The 25,248-nt window shown below is 42.9% G+C and overlaps 1 protein-coding gene across 4 annotated transcripts; it reads left to right on the top strand.

Annotated features, from left to right (window-relative positions):
- The first annotated feature begins 10,655 nt into the window (after positions 1 to 10,655).
- On the top strand, positions 10,656 to 25,238 carry myh7ba (myosin, heavy chain 7B, cardiac muscle, beta a). 4 transcript variants are annotated; one of them, XM_031279186.2, is made up of 44 exons: positions 10,656 to 10,727; positions 11,035 to 11,196; positions 11,744 to 11,847; positions 11,945 to 12,088; positions 12,280 to 12,436; positions 12,617 to 12,644; positions 12,950 to 13,046; positions 13,597 to 13,620; positions 13,772 to 13,864; positions 13,982 to 14,045; positions 14,144 to 14,242; positions 14,325 to 14,428; positions 14,526 to 14,664; positions 14,752 to 14,870; positions 15,209 to 15,358; positions 15,604 to 15,774; positions 15,863 to 16,042; positions 16,138 to 16,270; positions 16,361 to 16,437; positions 16,803 to 16,890; positions 16,973 to 17,090; positions 17,183 to 17,306; positions 17,489 to 17,625; positions 19,083 to 19,338; positions 19,435 to 19,677; positions 19,847 to 20,023; positions 20,112 to 20,257; positions 20,345 to 20,435; positions 20,514 to 20,903; positions 20,994 to 21,120; positions 21,208 to 21,326; positions 21,452 to 21,648; positions 21,740 to 21,923; positions 22,136 to 22,301; positions 22,416 to 22,540; positions 22,651 to 22,766; positions 22,889 to 23,081; positions 23,196 to 23,399; positions 23,754 to 23,879; positions 23,997 to 24,167; positions 24,289 to 24,393; positions 24,481 to 24,576; positions 24,745 to 24,879; positions 25,127 to 25,238. In XM_031279186.2, the coding sequence occupies exons 2-44, from the start codon at positions 11,100 to 11,102 to the stop codon at positions 25,136 to 25,138; spliced, it is 5,826 nt and encodes a 1,941-aa protein (XP_031135046.1). In that variant the 5' UTR covers positions 10,656 to 10,727; positions 11,035 to 11,099; the 3' UTR covers positions 25,139 to 25,238. The 4 variants fall into 4 exon arrangements, with proteins under 4 accessions (XP_031135046.1, XP_031135069.1, XP_031135055.1 ...); XM_031279195.2 differs by lacking the exon at positions 10,656 to 10,727 and having other exon boundaries at positions 11,068 to 11,196; positions 11,719 to 11,847; XM_031279202.2 differs by lacking the exons at positions 10,656 to 10,727; positions 11,035 to 11,196; positions 11,744 to 11,847; positions 11,945 to 12,088; positions 12,950 to 13,046 and having other exon boundaries at positions 12,290 to 12,436.
- Positions 25,239 to 25,248: the final 10 nt, after the last annotated feature.

Raw genomic sequence — 25,248 nt, 5'->3', positions numbered from 1 at the left:
AGTCTCCAGGTCGTATCTGCAGCCAAGACTGTATGAGATGTCCACAGGGAAGGAGTATTATATACATTACTGATGACAGTGCAGAAACATTTCAGTCCACCAATGGAACATGGAGGAACTGACATAGTCTAAGAGCTTTGACATATTCACGGTGGATCTCAGACATCTGGTTTCCATTTCCCTCCTCTCCCAAGACAGCGAGTGCTGGCAGCAGGGCTTTTCAATGAAATCGTCTATTCGACTTCCTGTGCTATCAGTTTAGCGTAAGTGTGTGCAGTAATGAAAGCGATGCTCAACACATAGGCAGATAGTAAAGTGAACTACACTGCTTTCCTCCAGGGTTTTTTTCAGCTCCCCACCCCCATGCCACCCTCAGGGTTTATTAGCAGGAACACCCCATGAGCAGCCATTTTCACAGCATCCTCTCCACTCCGCTCCACCCTAGGAAAGCTGCGAGCCAGCACACTCTCACCAAACTGCTAATGAGTGACACATGCCCCCTAGCTCTGCCGCTGACACCTAAGATCAAAGCACTGGAAGAGAAGGGGACTGGTTAAAACATTAAACCCGGACCCCTCATCCCCATCCACCTCCTTTTTGACACCCATGCCATATGTCTGAGGGCAGCCAAATGGTGACGCACCTGTCTTTTCTACATTTAACGCAAGCAGTGGTGGTGTGGCTGTCTTGTGCTTCCATTCACAGGACCAATGTCAGGGCGAATGTGTATTCCAGCTGTGTATGATAAGAGATCAGATAACACCATTCAGATATGTTGTGTAAGAGACATGAATGAGACATTGTGCACAGTCAAAACTATTCATCTGAACACCTGTAGGTGGACAGATTAAGGGAGGGAATGGAATTATAGAAACGTGAATGCAAAAGTCTGGATCAACACTGAATTTTTTCGGCCCATGATCCCTGCCTGCAGTCCTTTTCATTACATCAATTGCTTCACCCATCTCCAGATGAAATATTGTCAGAGCAGTTTCCATACTGCTTAAGGGCGTCAAGAACAGAGCGGGTAGACAGGAGAGGGAGAGGGGGGAGGAGGGGGTAGCCAGGGCAAAGGCAGGAAATCCCAGTGCAGCATGAACTATTTTCCTCCATAGTTCCACCAGAACAGCTCTTTGTACCACTCCCCCACCCCCCTCTATCAGGCCTCTGTCTCTGACAACCATCCACTGCTGTTCTACAAGGCAACCACACCACAACCACCACTGCCACCACTGTGAAAAAAACAATCCAAACCTCTGTCACACACACATGTACGCAGTTCACTCATGGGCCGTTACTCAGCAGTGCTGGGGTTGTGGAGTGGGGATCAAAGCTTGGGGTTCCCCTCCATCTCAGTCCAAAGTCCCACTGTGGTTAGGCCATAGACAGAGAGGCACCTTATTTTGCACAGAGCCCCCCCAAATGCCAAAAACACTCAAGTATACAAAAGAAGAAGCACACATATGAACTTCAACACAGAGGGAAAATGACAAATCAAGGCCTTTTTCTTTATCGTCCTTCTTGTCAAACATTCCTTGGCAATATCCCCTCACAGAATCACTTGATCACCGAGGATGCACATGCTCTTCATGTGACTCCAATGAAGAGATGGCTCTGCTGTCGCATATTGCAACACAACTCAATTCTGTCCAGGACTCTCTTTTCACAGTGACACACATTCCACTTCATTAAGACTGAAGGGTTAGAGGAATGAGAGAAATTCAGGTCAGTGACACTCGTGAAGGACCAGGAAAGCAAATATAAGTGTTTGACTCCCTGCCATAGCACAATACTCACTGAATGTGTGTTTCCATATTGCAACATCAAATCCAGACACAGTGCTGATTTGTTGCAGAACAGGAACCAGGCCTGTGATTGACTTGGATTTATTTTATGCACCAGTAAGACCCCATGCAAAGACTGAGAGGCCTCCAAAAGAGCCTAAAGCCAGGTCCTTTTTTCATTTTCCCTGAGACAAACTCAGAACTTTGGAAGAGGCAAGTGTGAGTATAGTGGGTGGGAGCAGGCCAGGCACCTTGCAACAGCTGGTCTGAATTATCCGTGGGGTCGGGGGTAGTTGGCTCGGGGAGGTGGAGGGGAGGCGTGGAGACTCCTGGCGCCAGGATCAGGCCAGCAGGTCAGGGAGGATGACGATTACCAAAATACTAGCAGGCAGCCATAACCCTGCAGAGAGGGGGTGTTCCTGGCTCACACCGCTTACAGCTACAGGATGGGAAGGCAAGTGGACGACCGTGGGGGTGTAGGAGTGTGTGTGTGTGTGTGTGAGAGAGAGAGAGAGAGAGAGAGAGAGAGAGAGAGAGAGAGAGAGAGAGAGAGAGAGAGGGACGCTCCTACTTCCACTTCCTATGAGATAGCCCCTTCCTGTCATTGAAAAACATAGAGAAACACCATGTTAATGACTGTTAAGTGGAATTACCTTTATCAGTGAATACAAGGCAAGTGTATCAGGGTTTACATGAGTCCGACGCTGTCTTTTTTCTTTTGTAAAAATGTAACTTTTCTTTTGTTTCTGTTAAAGCCATAAAACCAGCTGCTTGCAAGGTGCAGTTCACTCACAAGGTTCCTTTTGTGCTTCCTCTCAGACTGAATTGACCACATGTAAACAGATTCAAAACTGTGAGGTTAATGGTCACATACAGGAACATGGCTCCCCCCGCTGGTGAAAGTGTAGCTCTGCATCAATAGACAAGTAGGATTAAAATGTCACCATGGAGAGTGCATGTGTGTGTGTTGGTGTGTCTGCGCTAAAAAAAGATGAAAGCAAAGCAGCAAGTACAGTGTCATCTTCAACTATGATAACATTTCTGTCCAAATCTTAAAGACATAATGCATAATAATATTGTCATTATGTATTATTCCATAATACTATTATAAAATATGTATGATAAAATATGCATTTCTTATATTTATTACTTTTGCTTTTCATAAGGCTAGTAGAAAAGCAATGATAAGGCTTAACTCTTACTATTGTAACTTAAAGTTTCTCAGTCAGAAAAGATTGGAACAACTATTCATGGACATCACAGCTCCTGGAGACAAATCCCTTAATTCCATTCAGATTTGTATCAATGTCCATTTGTTGTTTGGTCAGGCTTATTAATTGAATGAAAGGAAGTTGAAATGTGCTTCCCCTATACAGTATTCTTTATCAGGCTAATGGAAAGTTGTACAACAGTAAAGCCAGGAATTGGTCTCAGCCCCTTCTTTTTGACCAAGCCCTCATTCTAGTCAGCATCGTGGTTGAGGTCAAACTCAACCGCATCTTCATCTCTAGGATGGAAACAAGATCATCAAAATTAAATAAACGTGTGGCCGGGTTGGCTCAGTGGTAGAGCAGACACACGTGTACTAAGAGGTTTATACCTCAACGCAAAGGTCCAGGGTTTGAATCCAACCTGTGACGATTTCCTGCATGTCTTCCCCCTTTCTCACCTAGCTGTCCCTACTTGACCAACTCGGGCCAAAACAGGAGGGTTCTTTATCAAAGATCAACCTTTTTATTTTTTTTAACATGATAACATTTGTACCTTTAAGCCTTTTAAGGTATGACTGCCTTAGTGTCACATAGTGACCTCTGCTGGAATGTGGACTCAAAACCAAAACAAACATTTTTTAGTGTTGGCTTTTGTTCTAGTATGTATCTCCTCTTCCAAAGCCAGTGAGTCATCTATGTATACTTGTATCCCTTTTCCGTACTTAACCTTTTTAATGTCAGAAATTCATGCGGATCCTTCTATTTCAGAAAAAAAGCATTGTGTGGTTAGCATAGTATGAATAATTAGATCAATACAAAAAAGTCAAAATATAGAGGCAACAATGTAATATGCATATTTCAAAGGAAGTGGGGACATGTGTTTAATGCTTGCTCTGTGGCAGTAGAGGGTAGCATTGGTCAGTAGTTTCACCAAAAGAGCAAATTTTCTTCACATTTTACTGACATGCAGTTGCCACAAGGACCTGTAACACTCCCTCCAAAGGAATGTTTGCCTCTCTACAAAAATCCTGCAATGTGTTTTTGCACATTCAGATTTTCTTATACTTTTGTTCTGGAATCATCTGCAGATAAGAAGACTCCTCCTGAGAGTCCTACCTCTGATGTTCACACTATTCTGATACTGCCAATTAGGAGATGAAAACAGACTGCTAACACACTGTCGTATTGTGCGCTAAATGCAGTGTGAGAGAAGAGGATGATTGAGACACACGCAGTACCAGCTGTCTAAGTGTCTGGCCTGCTGCCGGGAAGTAGCACTTCTCTGAATGCCAAACTGATCCTTCTGTTACGTCTCGGAGAGTGAAGCAAGAGCACAGGACTTTCCCTCAGGACTTTCTTCACCTGCTCCTACTCCAGCTTCTTACTGCTCAACATCCTGGGGCCCCACATAGCTCAGACTAGCTGTTAAATGTTGGCAGGATCTCTCAGAGGCCTGTGGTGGAAGCTTTAGGTGGGACTGAGGCTGATGCCCTCTGCTGGTAAAACTACTGATAAAACTAGAGCCAAGCAGCCAGCCAAATGAGTAAATCTGAGCTCCCACTCAGATCAAAGAAACACTACATTTAGATTCAACTTTTCCTTCCTCAATCAGTGAATGTAAAAAGAGAAGAAGGAAGAGAAAGGGATGACACACGGCAGCCGCTCTTGGCTCGATTTAAACCCAGAACGCCTTGATATGTGTCAGCTGTTGGCACCTAACACCAGGATTCCCAAACATTTTTATTTTTTAGACCCCCTACATTTACACTACATCACGATATAGACCACAATATTGGTTTAGTTTGTTTAGTTTATTTGAGTATGAGAAGTAGGACTTTGCAGTAAATCACTACAGCAATGTCAAGGATGACACCATAAAGTCAGTCTTATTGCCATTGTGGTCTGTAATTTAAGGCTGCAGGTGACAAGGTGACATCATACTACCAAAAAAACAACACTTCAAATACCTATATCATCAATTAATCAATCATCAATAGAATCACTCATCAAAAAAAAAGTCCTAAAAAATTACATACAAATTATAACACAGATGACAATGTACAATTACAACATACAAGAGATACAAAATACCTTTATTGTTACTGGACTAGTACGACAAAATGTCGTTTGGAGCAAGCCTGTAGATGCCTAATTAAGGATAAAAACTATAAAGTACTACATTGAGTATAAGATACAGAATTTAAGAATTAGATAAATATAAACATATATAAACAGAATAAATGAATAAAGTGTCTCAGTACTGGAAGCAAGTGGAGCCAGTACAGTGTTGCATTATTACACTTAAAAATGGGAGAAATAAAATTAACAATCAAAGTAGTTGAGAATAATTGCAATATTACACTTGAAAATAGTTATGATAGCTTCTAATCAGTTGCACTGAAATGTGAGACAAAGCATGTTGCTAATTAATTAAATTTAAAGAGTCATGTGTTATCAATTATGAGATTACTGTGATGAGATTATGAGATTTTGAAATTGTCATCCATTCGAGGGTCAAGAGTTTCTAACTTCATAATAAGCCATCAGGTCTGCAGTTAAACATGTGAAGAAGTCACTGATACACTTCAATGACACATGTGCACTGCAAAGTTATTAATAAAACGATCTTAGTCTGGATGCTCTGCAGCATTTTTTCCATGGGGGTTTAGTCACAAAAAAAGAGTATTTCTGATGAAATAAGGAGCTAGATGTATATCAGTCATAGACAGCTTTCCACAATCTAACAACCTAAATGTTTTTTTTTATTGATGACGTATTACTTATAAAGCCTTAAAGGTCCTATATTATGCTAATTTTCAGGTTCATACTTGTTTTTTGGGTTCTACTAGAACATGTTTACATTATTTTTCTCATACTGTCTGTCTGAATATACCTGTATTCACCCTCTGTCTGAAACGCTCCGTTTTAGCGCCTGTCTCTTTAAGCCCCCCTCCTGAAAAAGCCCACTCTGCTCTGATTGGTCAGTGTTCCCAGGTCTTCCGCATCTGCGCTCTCCGCGTCTCTGCACTGTCATTGCAGTCGGGGAATGAATGTAAAAGCACTCTACCACTTCTACCTATATATAGTATAGTTTTGACTTCACAACCGTGCAGAAGTCTTGACGACTCGTTTAAAAGGCACAGTTTCTGAATATGATCTATGTGCATTTCTCTGTGGATTGAGCGTTTCTTAAAAATATTTTTACAGTGTTGAGATAGCACCTCGACTTGCTTTAAAATAAAAAAAGACATGGAAATCTTACTTTTTACGATATGGCACCTTTAACAAATTATTTATTAGCCCTTTATTAGGCCATTATTCATAACAATACAAATAATGACTTATTAGAACGCTATTGTCAAACTTACACATCCTCTTATTGGACTATTTTTTTATTACAGATCTGTTTGAGATGCTGAGCCGCAGGTCTCTTCAGGTCTTTGTTTTGTGTTTGCTCAAAGTGTTTCTCTGCTTCAGTTGATATTTCCCCTGAGTGATCTGTGTCAGTTTGCTTGACTGGCAACCAAGTGAATTAATTGAACTCGCAATTTGATGGTGTAACACATGTGCTACTAGTCGGCCTCTTCTTTCTGTGTGTGTTGGGCAGTTGTCATGGGTGACAGGTGACGTCCTCTGTGGCAAGAGGTGGTGATAGTGTTTGTGTGTATGCATGCACTTTGGTGTATTTATGCGCGTGTGTGTTTAAAGGAAATATAGGATGGGCTTGGAGCCTGTGTAAACTGTGAAAGAGACGCCACACGGCTCGCTAAAATGCCTCTCATTGTGTGAGAGCAGCTCTGTCTAAACAGCAATTGTGGACAGAGGGCAAGCACTGCCACCTGCATCCCTGCTGGTTGTCTTTAACAGACCCCCAACGGGACTGACAGTAAATTAGGTGAAGCTATGTCTATCCTGACAGTAACGTGCTGTAGGTCACTAACTGAAGGTCTTTCCAAGCAGCTAGACACGTTTCTCTTCCAAGTCTATTTAAAGTCAAGCAGAGCAACTGAAGTCATGGCCCGCTGTGTAGAAACAGGGATTTCAGTGAAAACATATCTTTGTGTGAACTGAACTTTTCTGTATAGCTGTGACGGTTAGTGCAAATCCACTGGTATGAAAGTGTCAGTGATGCAATGGTTAATGGATAAACTCACCACAATCGTCTAATTATTTCAAATCATCATACAGACAACATTCAGACTACAAATATAAATTGTTTAGTTTTCATAAATATATTAAAAAACTAAATTTGGGTCTTTCACATGAGTTAACTATATCTTATCAGAAAGACTTGTGTCAGCCTAAAAAGTTGCCTAACTGTATTCTACAAATAACATGTTTGATAAACTGAGTGTAGCTGTGTTTACTCTTCACTACATTCCTGTCTGTTATCACACATCACATAACAAATGTATCTCTCCTTGCATGGATTGCTCATTGTAGTACGTGAAAGGAAGCCTTGGAGCTCCTGAGTGATGTGTTTTAGTGTGTGTGCAGCCTTGTTAACCCTTTACTTCTGCTTTATTGGACAGGAGGGGCTGCAGCGGGGCTCTCACTGGGATCCTGGAGTGCGTCAGATTGTCTGCGGGCCTGTGTTTGGATAAGGCTGCATGCCCATTGTCTCTGATGCCCCAGCTGGGCCATGGTATGCCTCCATGCTCCTGAAATAGAAAGACAGCTGAGGGCTGCCATGCATACTGAGGGCCGGGCTGGCCGAGCAGGCCAGGCCCTATGACCCAGACCACAACTTAGTACAATGAGACCCGGGGTATTGTCTGGAGCCAGAGGCTAATAGCTGAGGTATCAACCCCCCCCCCCCCCGCCCCAAACAGCTCGCTAAAAGACTGATTAACTCTGCTGTGTGTTATTAGTGCATGTGTAAGGGTGGATGTCAGTGGGGTGGAGTGGGTGTGGAAGAGTAATTGGGGCTTTAGAGTGTGTTTGTGCCACGCGTCAGCCCGTCTCCACTCTGATGAACCGATGGCTAAGACCTTAGCCCACACAGTTGCTGCAAGGTATTGTGGGCAGGCACGAGGCGATTACAGAAATATCCACCCTCGATGAATGCTTTGATCCAAAATGAAACACTGCTCCACCGCCCATGTTTAGGTTACTGCTATAGAGCAAAATAGGGATCTTAATATTTGCTCTCTCAAGCCAGCAAACAAGCAAACTCCCTTTTTACAGAAAGGGAGAAAAGAAAAAAGATTCATAAAAGAGATGAACAAGACAATATATGAAAACAAAAAAGAGAACAAAAAAAGATAGATAGATAGTAAAGTAATAATCATCATTTCTTGCAAGAAATGGTCTCAAATTGCTCAAACAAGTCAAAATAAATCAGGCAATATATTGATCATTACATTGTCTTATTTACAGTATTTTGTCAAAGAAAATAACAATATAACAATAGGATTTGAATTTTAAAGCTGTTTGCTCATTTTAGTGAAGTAACATTTTGTATAGGTTCCGATGAACAGTCCCACCTGTGCAGAAATTGAACATGGAGAGAGAGGTGACTGTGTCATGTGCAATGAAACACTGCTGAGAATGACTGCAGTCATAATTCCCAATCTCTCTGCCTAAGCCTGCTGGCATTCGGTGCATGATGATCTAAAACAACTGTGACAGACCCCTAGATCAAGTCTTGATGCCCAAAATGTCAGCTCCTCACTTGCACATCACCAAACTGTGGGCCGGCTGGTCCACCAGAGTGAACAGAGGCCTACTGTATGTCAGTTTGGTCACTTTATATGGGGAGGTAATTTAAAGCTGCACAAATGTCTAATAATCAAAACATGAGCATTAATGGGCCTGGCCACATTAGACTCTAAATGATTTTGAGGAACACTGGGGATGTAAGAAGAGCTGTGGCTCTGAGAAGTCAGCTGTTGCAGTGTGCCGCAGTATAGCAGTGCAAAGAGATGTGCTGGGGGACTACGCTAACACTGCTTGCACTCCACTATGTGTTTGTGTGTTTGTGTGTGTGTGTGTGTGTGTGTGTTTACGTGCTGGAGAATGTGGACTTATTTAAAGCCAGCAGCTCTGGGGACTTTGGGATTCATCTCCTCCTCATGTGTTATCAGCATGCCAGCTTTTCAAATGGTGCAGCAAGTGACATAGTACATAAACCAGCCTCTGCCTCTCTGAAGAGCCCCTTGTCCCAGAATAGCTCAGGCCCGCTCTATCTAACTGATGCCCAAGAAAGTTTGAGCCATCACGGAAACACCTCTCAGTCTGCCACGGCAACAGATAACGGCATCAACAAAGATGGCCGCCCCTCAGGTCAAGACATCCATTATTAGGAGTTTGTTTTCTTGTTTCTCTCCATGTTTCTCTCCATGTTTCTGTGTGTGTGTGTGTGTGTGTGTGTGTGTGTGTGTGTGTGTGTGTGTGCAAATCCTTTCTGTCATATTAAAAAGTAGGCCTATCATCTCTCAGGGTTTGTGAAAGTTACTTAATTGGCACCAGACGACTGTCTTCGGCTTATCTACGTGGCTTTTGCAGAATTTCACGCAGTCAACAGTTAACAGTCAATCTCCCTATCAGGAATGCTGGACTCTGGCTTTGTCTATTCTGAGAAACTGTGGTCCCCTTTCCCTCCCCCCGTGCTGCACTGTCACCCTGCTCTCATACCAGGCACCAACCTCTCCCCTTGCTCTGAAGGTCAGATCTGGTGGAGCCAGAGTGTGAGAGGCGCAGTGCTAATGCCAGAATTACTGAATACACAAAATTACAACAGCTATGTGTGACCATATGACACCCTGTGCTACCAGTGGATAGTTACTGAGATACTTCTCATTTTCATCAGAGGCCCAAGGTGCTAAAGCTCTACATATTGCTGGCTACAGCTTCGTAGAAACAATCTGAAAAACAATTCAATTTACAATCTTTCATCACATATCTTGAATGAATCGTGTTTATTTATTTTAAATTCATGTGAGGCACTTTATTGTGTGGTCGGCCACACGCCACGTTTCTCACTATTAATATAATGCTGTGTATTTATAGTAACATGTTTAATGCCACACAGCTCCAGAAATAATCTCTTCTAAGGTTGCATCCTATGTGGCCTCACACAATAGCAAACATCCCTGTTGGCACTTAACAGCACAAAAGCTGCAGGGCTATTACTTAGAGGCCAACATGAGTTTAAGCATCACAGTCACCTAATGTGGGAAGAGTTCATTTGTGTTTATCAGGAGGTCGAGAGTGTGTAAAAATAATAATTAAAATCTAGATATGTATTTAACTCTACTGACTGTAATTTTTTATGTTATTTTAATATTCTATACATGCAGTTTTTCCTGAGAATATTCTGTTTAATTAACAGTTTTTGTTTCTAGGTGTGGACACAAATCACTGTCCTGGTAGGCAATGATGCACTGCCCTTTCAAAATCTATGGAGTGAAAAAATTCTCTCCTACTGGGATGCTCCAAATGCAACTCTCTCCCACTCCCTCGCAGTGTGTACAGTGCATAAAATAACTGGGGTACAAAAATAGCCGGCTTGGTTTTAGCGCAATGACAAAAACGTAGCTTTCCTTTTGTGTCAATTGAGACAGGCGCTCAGCACCAATAGGCGTCGGAGGAGGTGGCATATGCTAATGAGGGACAAATGTCCACTGGCCGTGACCTTGAGAAACACAGTATAAAGGAGGGCACATCTCACCAAGCTGTTATTTCGTTGTGGTCGTCCTGAGGTCAGTGGACAACGTTTTGCCTTTGTTTGGTAGGTTGGTCACTACGCATTTTACGCGCGGGTTGGCTGCCCTTAAACGCGTCCTGTAGAGTAATAATTTCAGTTACAGTAGTATAGTGATACTGTTTACCTTTGCTGGCACGTGTCAGTTTACGCGTTATAAGTTTCTGTTTTTTTGTTCACACTTGCTGATAGTGGATTTGCGCTCTTTACGCACAAGCAGTGTTTAATGGCCACGCATTGTTTTCATCAATAATGGAAGGCTGAAGTAACAGAAACAGCTTTAACATATAAAGAACTACTGACCCTAATGCAAAGCTTTGTTTTCTTACCAAAGGAATTCCTCTACTCGTCTGTCTCACTGGTGCGTCTGGTTTTTGGGGCCGGTGAAGAGTTGCCAACATGTCGCGCTTTGACTCGAGGGACTTCGGGGAAGCTGCACAGTTTTTACGCAAATCTGACCTGGAGTTGATGGCGTCGCACACTATTGCTTTTGACGGTAGGTCTAGTAAGGAGAGATCAAAGAAACGAAACCTTATAAGAAAAATCACATTAAAATCAAATAATTCCGTTTTTTATTCAATATTAAATTCATTTCTGTTTTCAAATAAGGCAACAATTCAGCCGATCATGTGAGATTCCGCTTCGTCATTGCAGTTGCATTTGTTGCAGTGTTTTCAAAGAAATAGCTAATTTACAGTCTGAAAATATGGCAAAATATGTTTAAATAATATTACTTCATTAAATCACCGAACTGTTTTTTCAAAGTAAAATGTCACAATGTATCACTATTTTTTGTAAACTTGTTTTTTACGAAGGTACTATATAAATAAAGTTTTAAAATCATCTTTACACACTTGTTAAGGTGAGTAGGCCTATTTTGGACACATAGAGTAATTTGTGTAATAATTTTATTTTTTTGACGAGTTGGTGTATTTCTTTAATACGTTTTTTATTAATTGTCTCTGGCAACATTTGTATTATGGAGAGTTTTGCTGCTTCCCAACATCTTTCCACTTAGTGCACACCCTCTGCTGTACTGTTAGGTAAGAAGCGAGCCTGGGTCCCTGATGAAAAAGAAGCGTACATTGAGGTTGAGATCAAGGAGCTCAGCGGTGACAAAGTCATTGTTGAAACCAAAGATAGGAGGGTAGGTGATCACCCTCTAAATGCAATAATGAATGAAAACACTTTGTGCACAGTACAATCCCATGTTCTCTTCCTCATGTCTGCTTCCATCCCTTTAGACTCTGACAGTGAAGGACTGTGACATCCAGCAGGTGAATCCTCCTAAGTATGACATGATTGAAGACATGGCCATGCTGACACACCTCAACGAGGCTTCCGTGCTGTTCAACCTGCGCAGACGCTACTCTGCCTGGATGATCTATGTAAGTATCCCATTATGGTTCTTCGCCTCTCCCATCTTTCTATGATCCCTTAAGAGGCATTATTATCCAGATTAAATTACAGAGTTCAACTGTAAACTTCAGCAATGTCAATCTGTCAGTGGCAGACGTTTTTGCTTTAGGTGATAAGGTATCATAGTAGGTTAATGTTGTGTCATGTCCTGTTTCCTCAGACCTACTCGGGGCTCTTCTGTGTGGCGGTGAATCCATACAAGTGGCTGCCCGTCTACACAGCCCCTGTGGTCGCTGCCTACAAAGGCAAACGCCGCTCTGAGGCACCGCCGCACATCTACTCCATCGCAGACAATGCATATAACGACATGCTGCGCAGTGAGTGTACACTAAGACATTATAACAAAATACAGTACACACAAAAGAAAAATGTGATCACAAAAAAAACATACAGTACACACAAGCACATACACACCGATACATATACCAACAAATATAAATGCACATACCTGCAGTCATGTGTACGTAACAAGCCTTGTGTTATTTTCTCTTCCTCAGATCGGGAGAACCAGTCCATGCTCATCACGTAAGTATCAAATGCTTCAAATTAATATATTTCTTTGTCTTGTCACAAATTAGAGAACAAACAGACAGCTTGTAAATAAGCAGCCATATTACATGTAGACTGTCCACACACTGCCACTTTAATATTTAGATATTTTTTCCTCCAAAGTTTTTGGCTTTTTCTGAAATCTATTCTTCACTTTTTTCTTTTTATTTCTGTTTTGTAACATGCAGTGTAATTATTTTGATTTACACTACCTTTACTCATTTTGTGACCAGTTTTTACCTGTTGTATGTACACTTTGTTATTTTTTTACACTCCTATAGCGGAGAATCCGGTGCTGGCAAAACTGTCAACACGAAACGTGTCATTCAGTATTTTGCCATTGTGGCAGCTCTTGGGGAAACAACTGCCAAAAAAGGAGTAAGGCTGATGTGGCAACATTTTTGCTTCCCAGCTTTTTTGCTGTATTTTATTTTTATTTTCTTCATTTTTTTTTTTGGTCCCAGGAATCCTTCCGTGTATCCCCTTTAAACCGTGTCTATACATTTTCCTCACTGTCAAAATGGTGAATGTGAGAACTGATTACATTCATGTCTGAGTCTTTACCATCATGTGTTGTGTAGCCCTTTCCAGACACTTCACTCTTTCTTTTTGATTTTTAACTATTTTTCTTTTTCCCTTTCCATGTCATTTCCCCTTTTTGGCTCAAAATTTTCCATTTTCTTTCCCTTTGCTTTGAGTTTTGGTTTTGACTTTTCTGTGTTCATTTTTCCTACCTTTTTCTCCCCTGCGTTCACCACACTTCATCATATAAAACAAGGTGGCCATTGGGTTTTTCCACAGCTTTAACAACCACTATCTAATTTTCCAGTTGGTTATGATGTTTCCCTTTGCTTTTGAAACAAAGCATTATTCAGTCAGGCTTTAAATAATATGACACTCACAGGCTTCTTACCTTATTATTTTACAGCAAGGTCTTGCCACTAAAACTGGGGTGAGTTCAAACTGCAGGAAAAGATAATGCAATTACAATATGTTTAACAGCGATTTAAAATAAACTTTAAATTGTAAAAAAAAAAATAAATAAATAAATAAATGTATGTGACTGGGTGTCTTTACATTTTTCTTTTGATATTATCTCCCAGGGGACTCTGGAGGATCAGATCATTGAGGCAAACCCTGCCATGGAGGCGTTTGGTAATGCCAAAACGCTAAGAAATGACAACTCATCCCGTTTTGTGAGTACCTGTAAAATCCCCTGTATATAGGATACAGTATATACATTGAAATGAGTTGGATAATCCTGCTATTTGTTGGTCTGTTTCTGGAGCATTTAAAATAACATTTTCCCACAGGGCAAGTTCATCAGGATCCACTTCGGACATACTGGCAAACTAGCCTCTGCTGATGTTGATATATGTGAGTTAACGGTCAAACATTGTATTCATCATCATCATGTATTTCTCTTCTTGTTCCATGTCTGATATTAACATGTTACTCTCCTTTTTCACCTTTAGATCTTCTGGAAAAATCCAGAGTGATATTTCAACAGCCCGGTGAGAGGAGCTACCACATCTACTACCAGATCATGTCGCAGAAGAAACCAGAACTGTTAGGTTAGTCATTCTGACTGCTTTGTATATTTCATTACGTGCTTCTGCAGGACTGTGATGTGAACCTGTAAACTCTTTGTTCCAGACATGCTGCTGGTGTCCTCCAACCCATATGACTACCACTTCTGCTCCCAGGGTGTGACCACCGTGGAGAACATGGATGATGGACAGGAGCTGATGGCCACTGATGTAAGAGCTTTTATTTTGTCCACATGGAGAGAAATCCATAGAGCACATTGAGTACATTTGTGAAGTTGTGAGATTACTTTTCTTGGTTTCTTTACAGCATGCTATGGACATCCTCGGCTTCCTGTCCGACGAGAAGTATGGCTGCTATAAAATAGTTGGAGCCATCATGCACTTTGGCAACATGAAATTCAAGCAAAAGCAACGTGAGGAGCAGGCGGAGGCTGACGGCACTGAAAGTACGAGTCAACAACAAGACATCTGGCACAAAAATAACAATTTGATTTAAAAGCAAGTTTGTGATTTTTGTCCTGTTTGGTTGTCAGGTGCAGACAAGGCCTCATACCTAATGGGCGTCAGTTCAGCTGATCTCATCAAGGGCCTCCTGCACCCAAGGGTGAAGGTGGGGAATGAGTATGTAGTGAAGGGACAGAATGTGGAACAGGTGAGGTGATGCAATGTCTGCTGTCTTTGTTTGGTTTCATTATTTTATTAATCTGAAAGATGATGAATGAGGTAATCTTTCTGTAATATAAAGTGAAAAAATGAGGCACAATATATCAAACATAAAAGCAGAACTGCGGTACGAAATGTACTTTACAGGGTAGAAAAGATTCAGTGTGTTCAGCTTCACTTCATTCTGCTGGACGACTAATATGCTGATGAGGGACGGCTTCTTAATCCTCAGTCGATCAATACACTCGCCACTTTCGAATGTAGTATCTAAGCAACAGAAACTATTCATGTGAATGACAGCTGTATGTGTGTGTGCTGATGCTGTAGGTTAACTACGCTGTTGGTGCTCTGGCCAAAGCCACGTATGACCGCATGTTTAAATGGCTCGTGGGACGGATCAACCGCACCCTGTACACCTCCCTGCCTCGCCAGTACTTCATAGGGGTCCTGGACATCGCTGGGTTTGAGATCTTCGAAGTAAGTTGATCCATCTTGCAATTATTTTTTAAAGATGCAAATTATTTTTATTATGAACTATTACCATTAAACTGGTTTTCTGTTTCTAAGGCCATATTTTGGTTTAATATCAACAGGTGCTCTGTGCCTCATCCTTTCTTACTGTGATGAATAAGCTATACTGCAGGATGACTCTCCATAACATGTATCTCACACTGTCCACTTCCAGTGCTTCCTCTGAAACACCTTTTCCTCTTTTGTTGCAGCTCAACAGCTTTGAGCAGCTGTGCATTAACTTCACAAATGAGAAACTGCAACAGTTTTTCAACCACCACATGTTCATCCTGGAGCAGGAGGAGTACAAGAGGGAGGGTATCGAATGGACCTTCATTGACTTCGGGCTGGACCTTCAAGCTTGCATTGATCTCATTGAAAAAGTAAAGAAAGCGTTTTATCTGTAATAGATGAAGTTGAATCAGAAAAGAGTTTCACAGAGACGTATGTAACACTCTGCTCTTTCTCCAGCCGCTGGGTATCATGTCCATCCTTGAAGAGGAGTGCATGTTCCCAAAGGCCTCAGACAGCAGCTTTAAAGCCAAGATGTATGATAATCACATTGGCAAATCGCCTAATTTCCAAAAGCCACGGCCAGACAAGAAGCGCAAGTACGAGGCACATTTTGAGCTGATGCACTATGCCGGAGTGGTAAGTTTGTTCTTGCTAAAGCCCTGAGACAGTCTTACAACATTAATTCTTACATACATAATTCAATAATATGGATGTCCCTGCTGCTTTTACAGGTACCATATACCATTATTGGCTGGCTAGACAAAAATAAAGACCCACTGAATGAGACGGTGGTGGTGTGTTTCCGGAAGTCCTCCAACAAACTGCTAGCTTCTCTGTACGAGAATTATGTTGCCTCAGACTCAGGTACAGTAAACAGGATGTTGACAGAAGACTATAGCTTAGAGAGGACACCTTAAGGAGTTCAAATTAATCACTCTGCTTATTACCTCGCAGTACCTGACCACAAGACTGGTGGCAAAGAAAAGAGAAAGAAGGCTGCCTCTTTCCAGACCGTGTCTCAGCTTCACAAGGTGAGCCTGACACCACAGATTAAAATGGTCCATTACTGATGCAGGTTAATGCAGACAGATGTGATTCCAAATCACTTACCTTTTTTTTGTGTGGTACGAGAAATGGTGGGCATCATTGGACAGCTGGGACGGAGGCAGTTAAGACTTGCAGTGATGTTTAGGGCAATGATCACATGAACATCACTTTAAGTCTGTGCTGGCTCTTCTCTCCTTAACATCAAGAATTTCACGTGTGAGGAACACAAAGTCCTGCAGATAAAAAAATATTTTACATGAAGATAATGTTATTTTTTGCAATGAGTGATGGTCAAATTGTAGATTCAAGGTATTATCATTTAATTTGCGGTATCCCTCCTTTCCTACAGGAAAACCTGAATAAGCTGATGACCAACCTCCGCAGCACCCAGCCTCACTTTGTTCGCTGCATCATCCCTAATGAGACCAAGACTCCAGGTAACACATAGCACAATCATTGCATATAATCAGTAGCTAAACAAACTGGACTAGGCTCATGTTTGAAACTTGTTCTGCACAGGGATCATGGAAGCATTCATAGTGCTGCACCAGCTGCGCTGCAACGGTGTGCTGGAAGGCATCAGGATCTGCAGAAAAGGCTTTCCCAACCGCATCCTCTATGCTGAATTCAAACAGCGGTACAGCTTTCAGATCACTTTTGGATATCATGGCATGGTAATGAGTCACAGTGATAATCTGTCTGACAACACTCTTTTCTTCATCCATTCAGTTACCGCATCCTGCACCCCAGTGCCATCCCAGATGATAAGTTTATGGACAGCAAGAAAGCTGCAGAGAAGCTGCTGGCCTCCCTGGATATCGACCACAACCAGTATAAATTTGGACACACAAAGGTAGGAAGTAGCAGCTTGTGTAAAGCAGAGCTGTGAGTGGCAAAATAATCAGCGAAAAAAAGCTAAATAAAAATTTTAAATTATTTTTATTGAATTATTTCAAAATTGGATGGTGTGATGGTATTTTTAAAAATGAGCATGTGATAATAAATCTAATCTCCCGCCATTTTGGCTTCATGTAGGTGTTCTTCAAGGCAGGCCTGCTGGGTCACCTCGAAGAACTGAGAGATGAGCGTCTGGCCAAAGTCCTGACGTTGCTGCAGGCAGCCGCTCGTGGCAAAATCATGAGGAATGAGCGGAATAAGTTAATGAAAATGAAGTAAGAAGACCAAAGACTTTTGTCGATAAAATCACTTCTTTTTTTATGAACCTGAATGAATATAAAATGCATTCATAGGCAGAGGAAAGCATTCAAGCTTAATATCTCACAGGAAGGTGAAGACATGAGTGCAAAAAAACACTCCCTCAACAGTTGCTTTTCTGAACAGGTTCAATAGCAACACAATCAGCCGCGAGCCTTTCAGCTTGTGATATACTATACCTTAGTGTTCACTCCCCTGCTCTAGTATGTGTGGCATGCAAGGGCAGTGTTATCGGCGTGTGTGAGGCGTGTGCTTGCCCTTGTATGGTTACCAGGCATGTGTGTGGCCCTACTGTTAATAAGGGGCCCCATCTCTCTCTCTCTCTCTCTCTTTCTCTCTCTCTCTCTCTCTCTCACACACACACACACACACACACACACACACACACACACACACACACACACACACACACACACACACACACACACACACATTGCGGGTCTCTGGCCATTCTCTCCATCCACTCTCTCTAAATTAAACAATGCTGACGGTGTCCTCAGAGCCAGGTGGCGACATGTGTCAAGTGGCAGCTGCTCAGGCCCTCCCTAAAAATACAACCCCCCGGCCCCCTCCCTGGATGCCCGATGGCCCCTGGCCCCTGGCCCCTTTTGTCCGCGGCGCCTGTACTTCTAAGTGAGTGCATTGATGGGATATGTGGCGGGTGACGGAGGATTAAAGTCGCCTGTTGGACAGAGGGCTTAAGTTTCTAAATAAACACAGACTCTCACCTTTGAGAGGCACCCAGCATGGAGTCATGTCAAAAATGCAATCAGTTCCCCCACCCTCACCTCCCACCCCGGCATGTGCACACTCACTCAAACTCACCCTCTAAACACTGAAAGAGAGTCCTTGACCAGTTGGCTCTGGGTCCATATTTAGGGCTGCTAGACGCCATTCTAATGAGACTAAATCAATCTGGTAACCCTGTTTGGTCACAGTCATGAAACATCAAAAGCAGCATTAGGTGTATGATTTCATTTTGCATCCCTCCGTGTATGATTAGATACAAGACAGTGAATAGCAGCAGGATTAGTGCCAAAATAAGTAACTAAATAAATAAACGGGGAACTCCAGGATAAATCTTTTTGACCTTCTTCTCTTAACTTGACGTGAACTTCACTTCTAACTAGTTCAATCATTATACATTACTTTTTCTAACTATTTCAATTGTTTATTTATTTCTTTTAGCTATTTTCAACCATTAATCCAATACTTTTAGTCAACCGTTTAGACCTTTCTGCTTTTAGACCTTTTTTAATAGCTTGAGCTTCCACGTACCCCCTGGCAGTATACCAGATTGGGAATCATTGGTCTCTGTGCCATTTTAGATTCGTTTTTTAAAAAAAGAAAAATTTCAGTGGTAGAAAAAAACTCACTTCTCCAATCCCTCCTTTTTATTTCATTTTGTTTTTAGGGAGGCTCTGATGATCATCCAGTGGAACATCCGAGCCTTCAACGCTGTCAAGCACTGGCCCTGGATGAAGCTCTTCTTCAAAATCAAGCCTCTACTGAAAAGCGCTGCCACTGAGAAAGAGCTGGCCTCTCTGAAGGAGGAGATGGCCAAGCTGAAGGAGGCTCTGGAGAAATCTGAGGTCAAGCGCAAAGAGCTGGAGGAGAGGCAGGTCAGCCTGGTCCAGGAGAAGAATGATCTCTCTCTACAGCTGCAGGCAGTAAGTGGCATTCCTCATGTATTCACACATTTAGCTTTTGGAAAGACAGATAGTTCAGTGGGAATGCACTGAACACATACTCTTTCTCCCCTGTAGGAGCAAGACAATCTTGCAGATGCCGAGGACCGCTGTGAGCTGCTCATCAAAACTAAGATCCAGCTGGAGGCCAAAGTGAAAGAAATCATGGAGAGGCTGGAGGACGAGGAGGAGATGAGCTCTACTTTGCTCGCCAAGAAGCGCAAGCTGGAGGACGAGTGTGCTGAGCTGAAGAGAGACATTGACGATCTGGAGATCACTCTGGCTAAAGTGGAAAAGGAGAAACATGCCACTGAGAACAAGGTAAGGGAATTTGAAATGGAGTGAGTTGTCTCCAGAGGGAGTTAAGAGGCCACAGAAAGATCCACAGCACATTTAGTGGATTGAATATCTACGGGGAAATAAAAAATAAACATGTTTTTGATTTCTCATTTCATGAGTGATAAATACATTTCCTTCTTCCGGCTCACAGGTGAAGAACCTGATTGAGGAAATGTCAGTTCTTGATGAAACCATAATGAAGTTGACCAAAGAAAAGAAGGCTCTTCAGGAGGCTCACCAGCAGACTCTGGATGACCTGCAGGCAGAGGAAGACAAAGTCAACACTCTGACCAAAGCCAAGGCAAAGCTGGAGCAACAAGTAGATGATGTGAGTGTATTTATCGCCTAATTAAAAGCACAGGTCATCATCATATACATAAAATGTAACATTTTTCAAACTTCCTATTGTGAACCAGCTGGAGGGTTCGCTGGAGCAAGAGAAGAAGCTGCGTATGGACCTGGAACGGGTCAAACGTAAACTGGAGGGAGATCTGAAACTCTCCTTGGAGTCGGTTATGGACTTGGAGAACGACAAGCAGCAACTTCAAGAGAATCTGAAAAAGTGAGTTTTCATATCATTACAGAAAAATATGATCTTGCTATTGGGAAGTAATGATAATGATAATAATTGCCAAATATTTTCTACCAGGAAAGACTTTGAAATGAATGGGATGAGCACAAGGATTGAAGATGAGCAAGCCTTGGTCAATCAGCTCCAGAAGAAGATAAAGGAGCTACAGGTGGAAACTGGTCTCAACTTGTAATAGAGCAGTTATGACATCATTTTGACAACATAACTGACCGCTGCTTTTCTCCAGGCTCGCACAGAGGAGTTGGAGGAGGAGTTGGAGGCCGAACGGGCTTGCAGGGCCAAAGTAGAGAAGCAGCGTGGCGATGTGGCTCATGAGCTCGAAGAGCTGAGCGAGCGCCTGGAGGAGGCTGGTGGGGCCACCTCAGCCCAGATCGAGTTCAACAAAAAGAGAGAGGCAGATTTTCTGAAGCTGCGGCGAGACCTGGAGGAAGCCATGATGCACCACGAGGCCACAATGGCGACCTTGCGGAAGAAGCATGCTGACAGCGTCGCGGAGTTGAGCGAGCAGATCGACAGCCTGCAGCGAGTCAAGCATAAGCTGGAGAAGGAGAGGAGTGAGGCCAAGATGGAAGCCGATGATTTGGCCTGTACTGTGGAGCAGCTCTCCAAGGGCAAGGTAGATAGAAAAAAGAGGATAAACACACAGAAAGGTTAAAGTACTAGATCAATCCCTTATAAAACTAAAATGTCCGTCTTTTGTCTACAGACCACTTCAGAGAAGATGTGTCGCCTGTATGAAGACCAAATGAATGAGGCTAAAGCCAAGGTTGAAGAGCTCCAGAGGCAGCTCAACGACACCAACACCCAAAGGGCCCGTGCTCAGGCTGAGATTGGTAAGGAGCTTTTATTTTATCACAAATCTCACAAGCAGATTTTACAGACCGGTCAGTAACACAGGTACCTTTTTCTCCTCCACGTAGCCGAGGTGAGCAGGAAGCTTGAAGAGCGGGAATCCATGGTCTCCCAGCTGCAGCGTGCCAAGAACTCCTTCAGCCAGAATGTTGAGGAGCTCAAGAAACAGCTGGAGGAGGAGAATAAGGTCAGCTCCATATCACTGCATCAGGCAGTGGTGGTTATTTACAAAACTGGTAGCTACCTCTGCAGAAATTCAGAGTTCCTCCACTTCAACTAACTGCTCTGTGCCATCATGATTGGTCTCTTAAGGCTAAGAATTCCCTGGCCCATGCACTCCAGTCATCTCGACACGACTGTGATCTTCTGAGAGAGCAGTACAACGAGGAACAGGAAGCAAAGGCTGAGATGCAGAGAGGTCTGTCCAAGGCCAATGCTGAGGTGGCTCAGTGGAGGACCAAATATGAAACTGATGCCATCCAGAGGACTGAGGAGCTGGAGGAAGCCAAGTGAGTGAGATGTATTTTTAATTCTCAAAATTCGATGGTACACAATGATCATTTGAAAGCATGAGCGCCAAATGTGTTTGCCTCTCATTAGGAAGAAGGTGGTGACACGTCTGCAGAACGCTGAAGAGACGGTGGAGGCTTCCAATGCCAAGTGCTCCTCCCTGGAGAAGACTAAACATCGGCTCCAGACAGAGATCGAGGACCTGACCATTGATCTGGAGCGTGCCAATGCTGCAGCTGCTGCTCTGGACAAGAAGCAACGCAACTTTGACAAGGTATTAACTGATGGCAACTATTATAGAGGATGGCTTTTGCTGTCCTCAATGGAAATCACCCTAAATAGTCAGATGACTAATAGTTAATTTGTGCACCATTATTATTATTATTATTACATGGTGAATTAATATGATTGGGTTCTGGTACCATGTACAATGCCAACTCATGACTTTTGTTCCAGTGCAAACATGTGTCTTGTTGTGTTCTCCAGGTGCTGGTCGAGTGGAAACAGAAGTATGAAGAGTGCCAGTCAGAGCTGGAGACCTCTCAAAAAGAGTCTCGCAGCCTGAGCACAGAGCTCTTCAAACTGAAGAACTGCTACGAAGAGACCCTGGATCATCTCGAGACCTTCAAGAGGGAGAACAAGAACCTCCAAGGTACCTGTCATTGTTTTTTACAACATGAATACCCAGTTTGAAGGTTGCATAAAAGATTTGTTTACCTAGACTTTATACAAAATACCGAATATATTTCTATCTTTACTCCCCCAGAGGAGATCACTGACCTGTCAGATCAAATCAGTCAGGGAGTGAAGACCATCCATGAGCTGGAGAAAATGAAGAAGGGTCTGGACATGGAGAAAACTGAGCTTCAAGCTGCCCTGGAGGAAGCTGAAGTAAGCCGTTTGCTGAGTTCTCTCACTTCTTTCTCCTTGTGGTCTGGGATCTTTTTTGACAGAGGTTACCCACAGAATATCTTCAAGCATTAAGTATCTGTCTGTCTCAGGGCACTCTGGAGCATGAAGAAAGCAAAACTCTCCGCATCCAGCTGGAGCTTAACCAGATCAAGGCTGACATTGACAGGAAACTGGCGGAGAAGGATGAGGAAATTGACAGCCTTCGGTGAGATTCGTTGATTACTCTTTTTGTCCTTCTTTATGGCAGATTTGATTATATTCCATCGACCAGTCCATACAAACTGGGCCTCCTTAATTTCTCTTTCCATGAAATCTTTCAACTTCTAGCCGTAACCACCAGAGAACACTGGAGTCCATGCAGGCCACCTTGGATGCCGAGGCCAAGTCTCGCAACGAGGCAGTGCGCCTGAAGAAAAAGATGGAGGGTGACCTGAATGAGATGGAGGTGCAGCTGAACCATGCCAACAGGCAGGCTTCAGAGTCCCACAAACTCCTGAGAAACCTGCAGGTTCAGATCAAGGTGAGTCCATCTAGCAGCCGGTTGATGAACCTACCTAATGTGTCAGATTCATTAGTACATGGAACAAATTCCATCCATCTAAATATTTTGCTTGTATATGATCTGTGACTCCAGGACATTCAGTTGGAGCTGGATGAGACTATTCACCAGAACGAGGAGCTGAAGGAGCAGGTGGCGGTGACGGAGCGCCGCAACAACCTGCTGGCTGCTGAGGTGGAGGAGCTAAGGGCTCTGCTGGAGCAAAATGACCGTGCACGCAAGCTAGCTGAGCATGAGCTGCTCGAGGCCACGGAGAGAGTCAACCTGTTGCACTCTCAGGTAGGAAGAAGCATTTAAAACCACCCTGCAGTGCATTTATGAAAGATTATGACTTCACTTCATATAAATATATTGGCTTATCAAAGGATGGTCACTTACTTTCAGTAGATGGACATGAAGAGGATACTTTCGTTTTCCAAGCTAGCTAGTCTTTGTGGTTGTTGAAAACAGCAAAATAGCTGCAAAAGCAAGTATTTCTGGCCTATTTGTTACTCTTTGGTTCAGTTGCTCTGATTACTTAATCCCAGCTAGTGGTTACCAGTTTTAGAAATAAAAGAAACGAAATTGAAAACAAGATAAACTGACATTTTAATAATCCTGAAATGATTCTTGAAACTGACTCTTTTGCTGCAGAACACTGGAATGATCAACCACAAGAAGAAGCTGGAGAATGATCTGTCCACGCTGTCAAATGAAGTAGATGATGCTGTGCAGGAGTGCCGCAATGCAGAGGAGAAGGCCAAAAAGGCCATCACTGATGTACGTTCTGGAATAAACTAAATATAAAGTGCATGATGTAAGACATTTACAGTACAGAATAACTCAACAGGGGTTTACTCAATGCCCATTTAACAATGATCCTCTGAATTCTTGTAGGCAGCAATGATGGCAGAGGAGCTGAAGAAGGAGCAGGACACTAGCGCCCATCTGGAGAGGATGAAGAAGAACATGGAGCAGACCATAAAGGATCTGCAGATGCGTCTGGACGAAGCTGAGCAGATCGCCCTCAAGAGTGGAAAGAAGCAGGTCCAGAAGCTGGAGGCCAGGGTGAGAGATGAGCGCAATTAAATAGTTATGTAGTCACTGTCCTACCTTATAATTGCTGTAATGGGTAGTGAGTTTTGTTTGTAATCTGAGTGGACTGGTCATTTTCTGGTCTTGCCTGTAGGTCAAAGAACTGGAGAATGAAATTGAATCTGAGCAAAAGAAGAGCCAAGAGTATCAGAAGGGAGTACGCAAGTATGAGAGGAGAATCAAAGAACTCTCCTACCAGGTAAACAAGTGTGTTTGCACATAGATCATGCTGGGGTGTAAAATATGAATGCATGTTTTTAGGAGCTCCCTGTTGTTGTCTGTGCAGGGTGAGGAAGACAAGAAGAACCTGGTCCGCCTGCAGGACCTCATTGACAAACTGCAGACCAAGGTGAAGAGTTACAAGAGACAGGCTGAAGAAGCGGTGAGTCCACTATCAGCAGTTTAGTATTATTGTAGTGTCAGTGATAAATTATTATCTTCACCACATCATCAGCCATAGCTGGAGGGGTTTGAATAGAGAAGAAAATAACTGAAAAGCCTTCAGTTTACTGTACACTAAATATGTTTCTTGGTTTCCTCCTGTCTGCAGGAGGAGCAGGCAAACACCAACCTCTCTAAGTACAGGAAGCTCCAGCATGAGCTTGATGATGCAGAGGAGAGGGCTGATACGGCCGAAACGCAGGTCAACAAGCTCCGGGTCCGCACCCGGGACCAGGGTAGCAAGGTTAGTAAACTAAATACATTTCATATTACAGTATGTTGCTGAATTGTATGACCTTTAGAAGTATTTATTAAAATTAGCCAGCAGGCTTCATAACAAGAGGGTTAATCTGAGAAGAGACTGAATGTTATCCTCTGTTGAAAATGACCTCACATAGCCCTCTTATATATGATCTCTAGTGTGGTCACGAGTAACTCTGTAACACTGTGTATGTGGTTGCTAATAAACATCCCTGTCTTGTGTATTTCAGCATGCTGACTGACGTGAGGCTCAACGCTGCGGTCAAACATATCACAGCCAGCCAGCTGCAACAGCTGTGCTCGACTGTGACGACACACCCAAATAAAGACTTCAAATATTTACTTATGACTG

This window comes from Sander lucioperca, chromosome 6 (genome assembly GCF_008315115.2).
Source record: "Sander lucioperca isolate FBNREF2018 chromosome 6, SLUC_FBN_1.2, whole genome shotgun sequence".
In the NCBI taxonomy this organism is placed as follows: domain Eukaryota; kingdom Metazoa; phylum Chordata; class Actinopteri; order Perciformes; family Percidae; genus Sander; species Sander lucioperca.
This window is presented reverse-complemented; position numbering and strand designations above follow the sequence as displayed.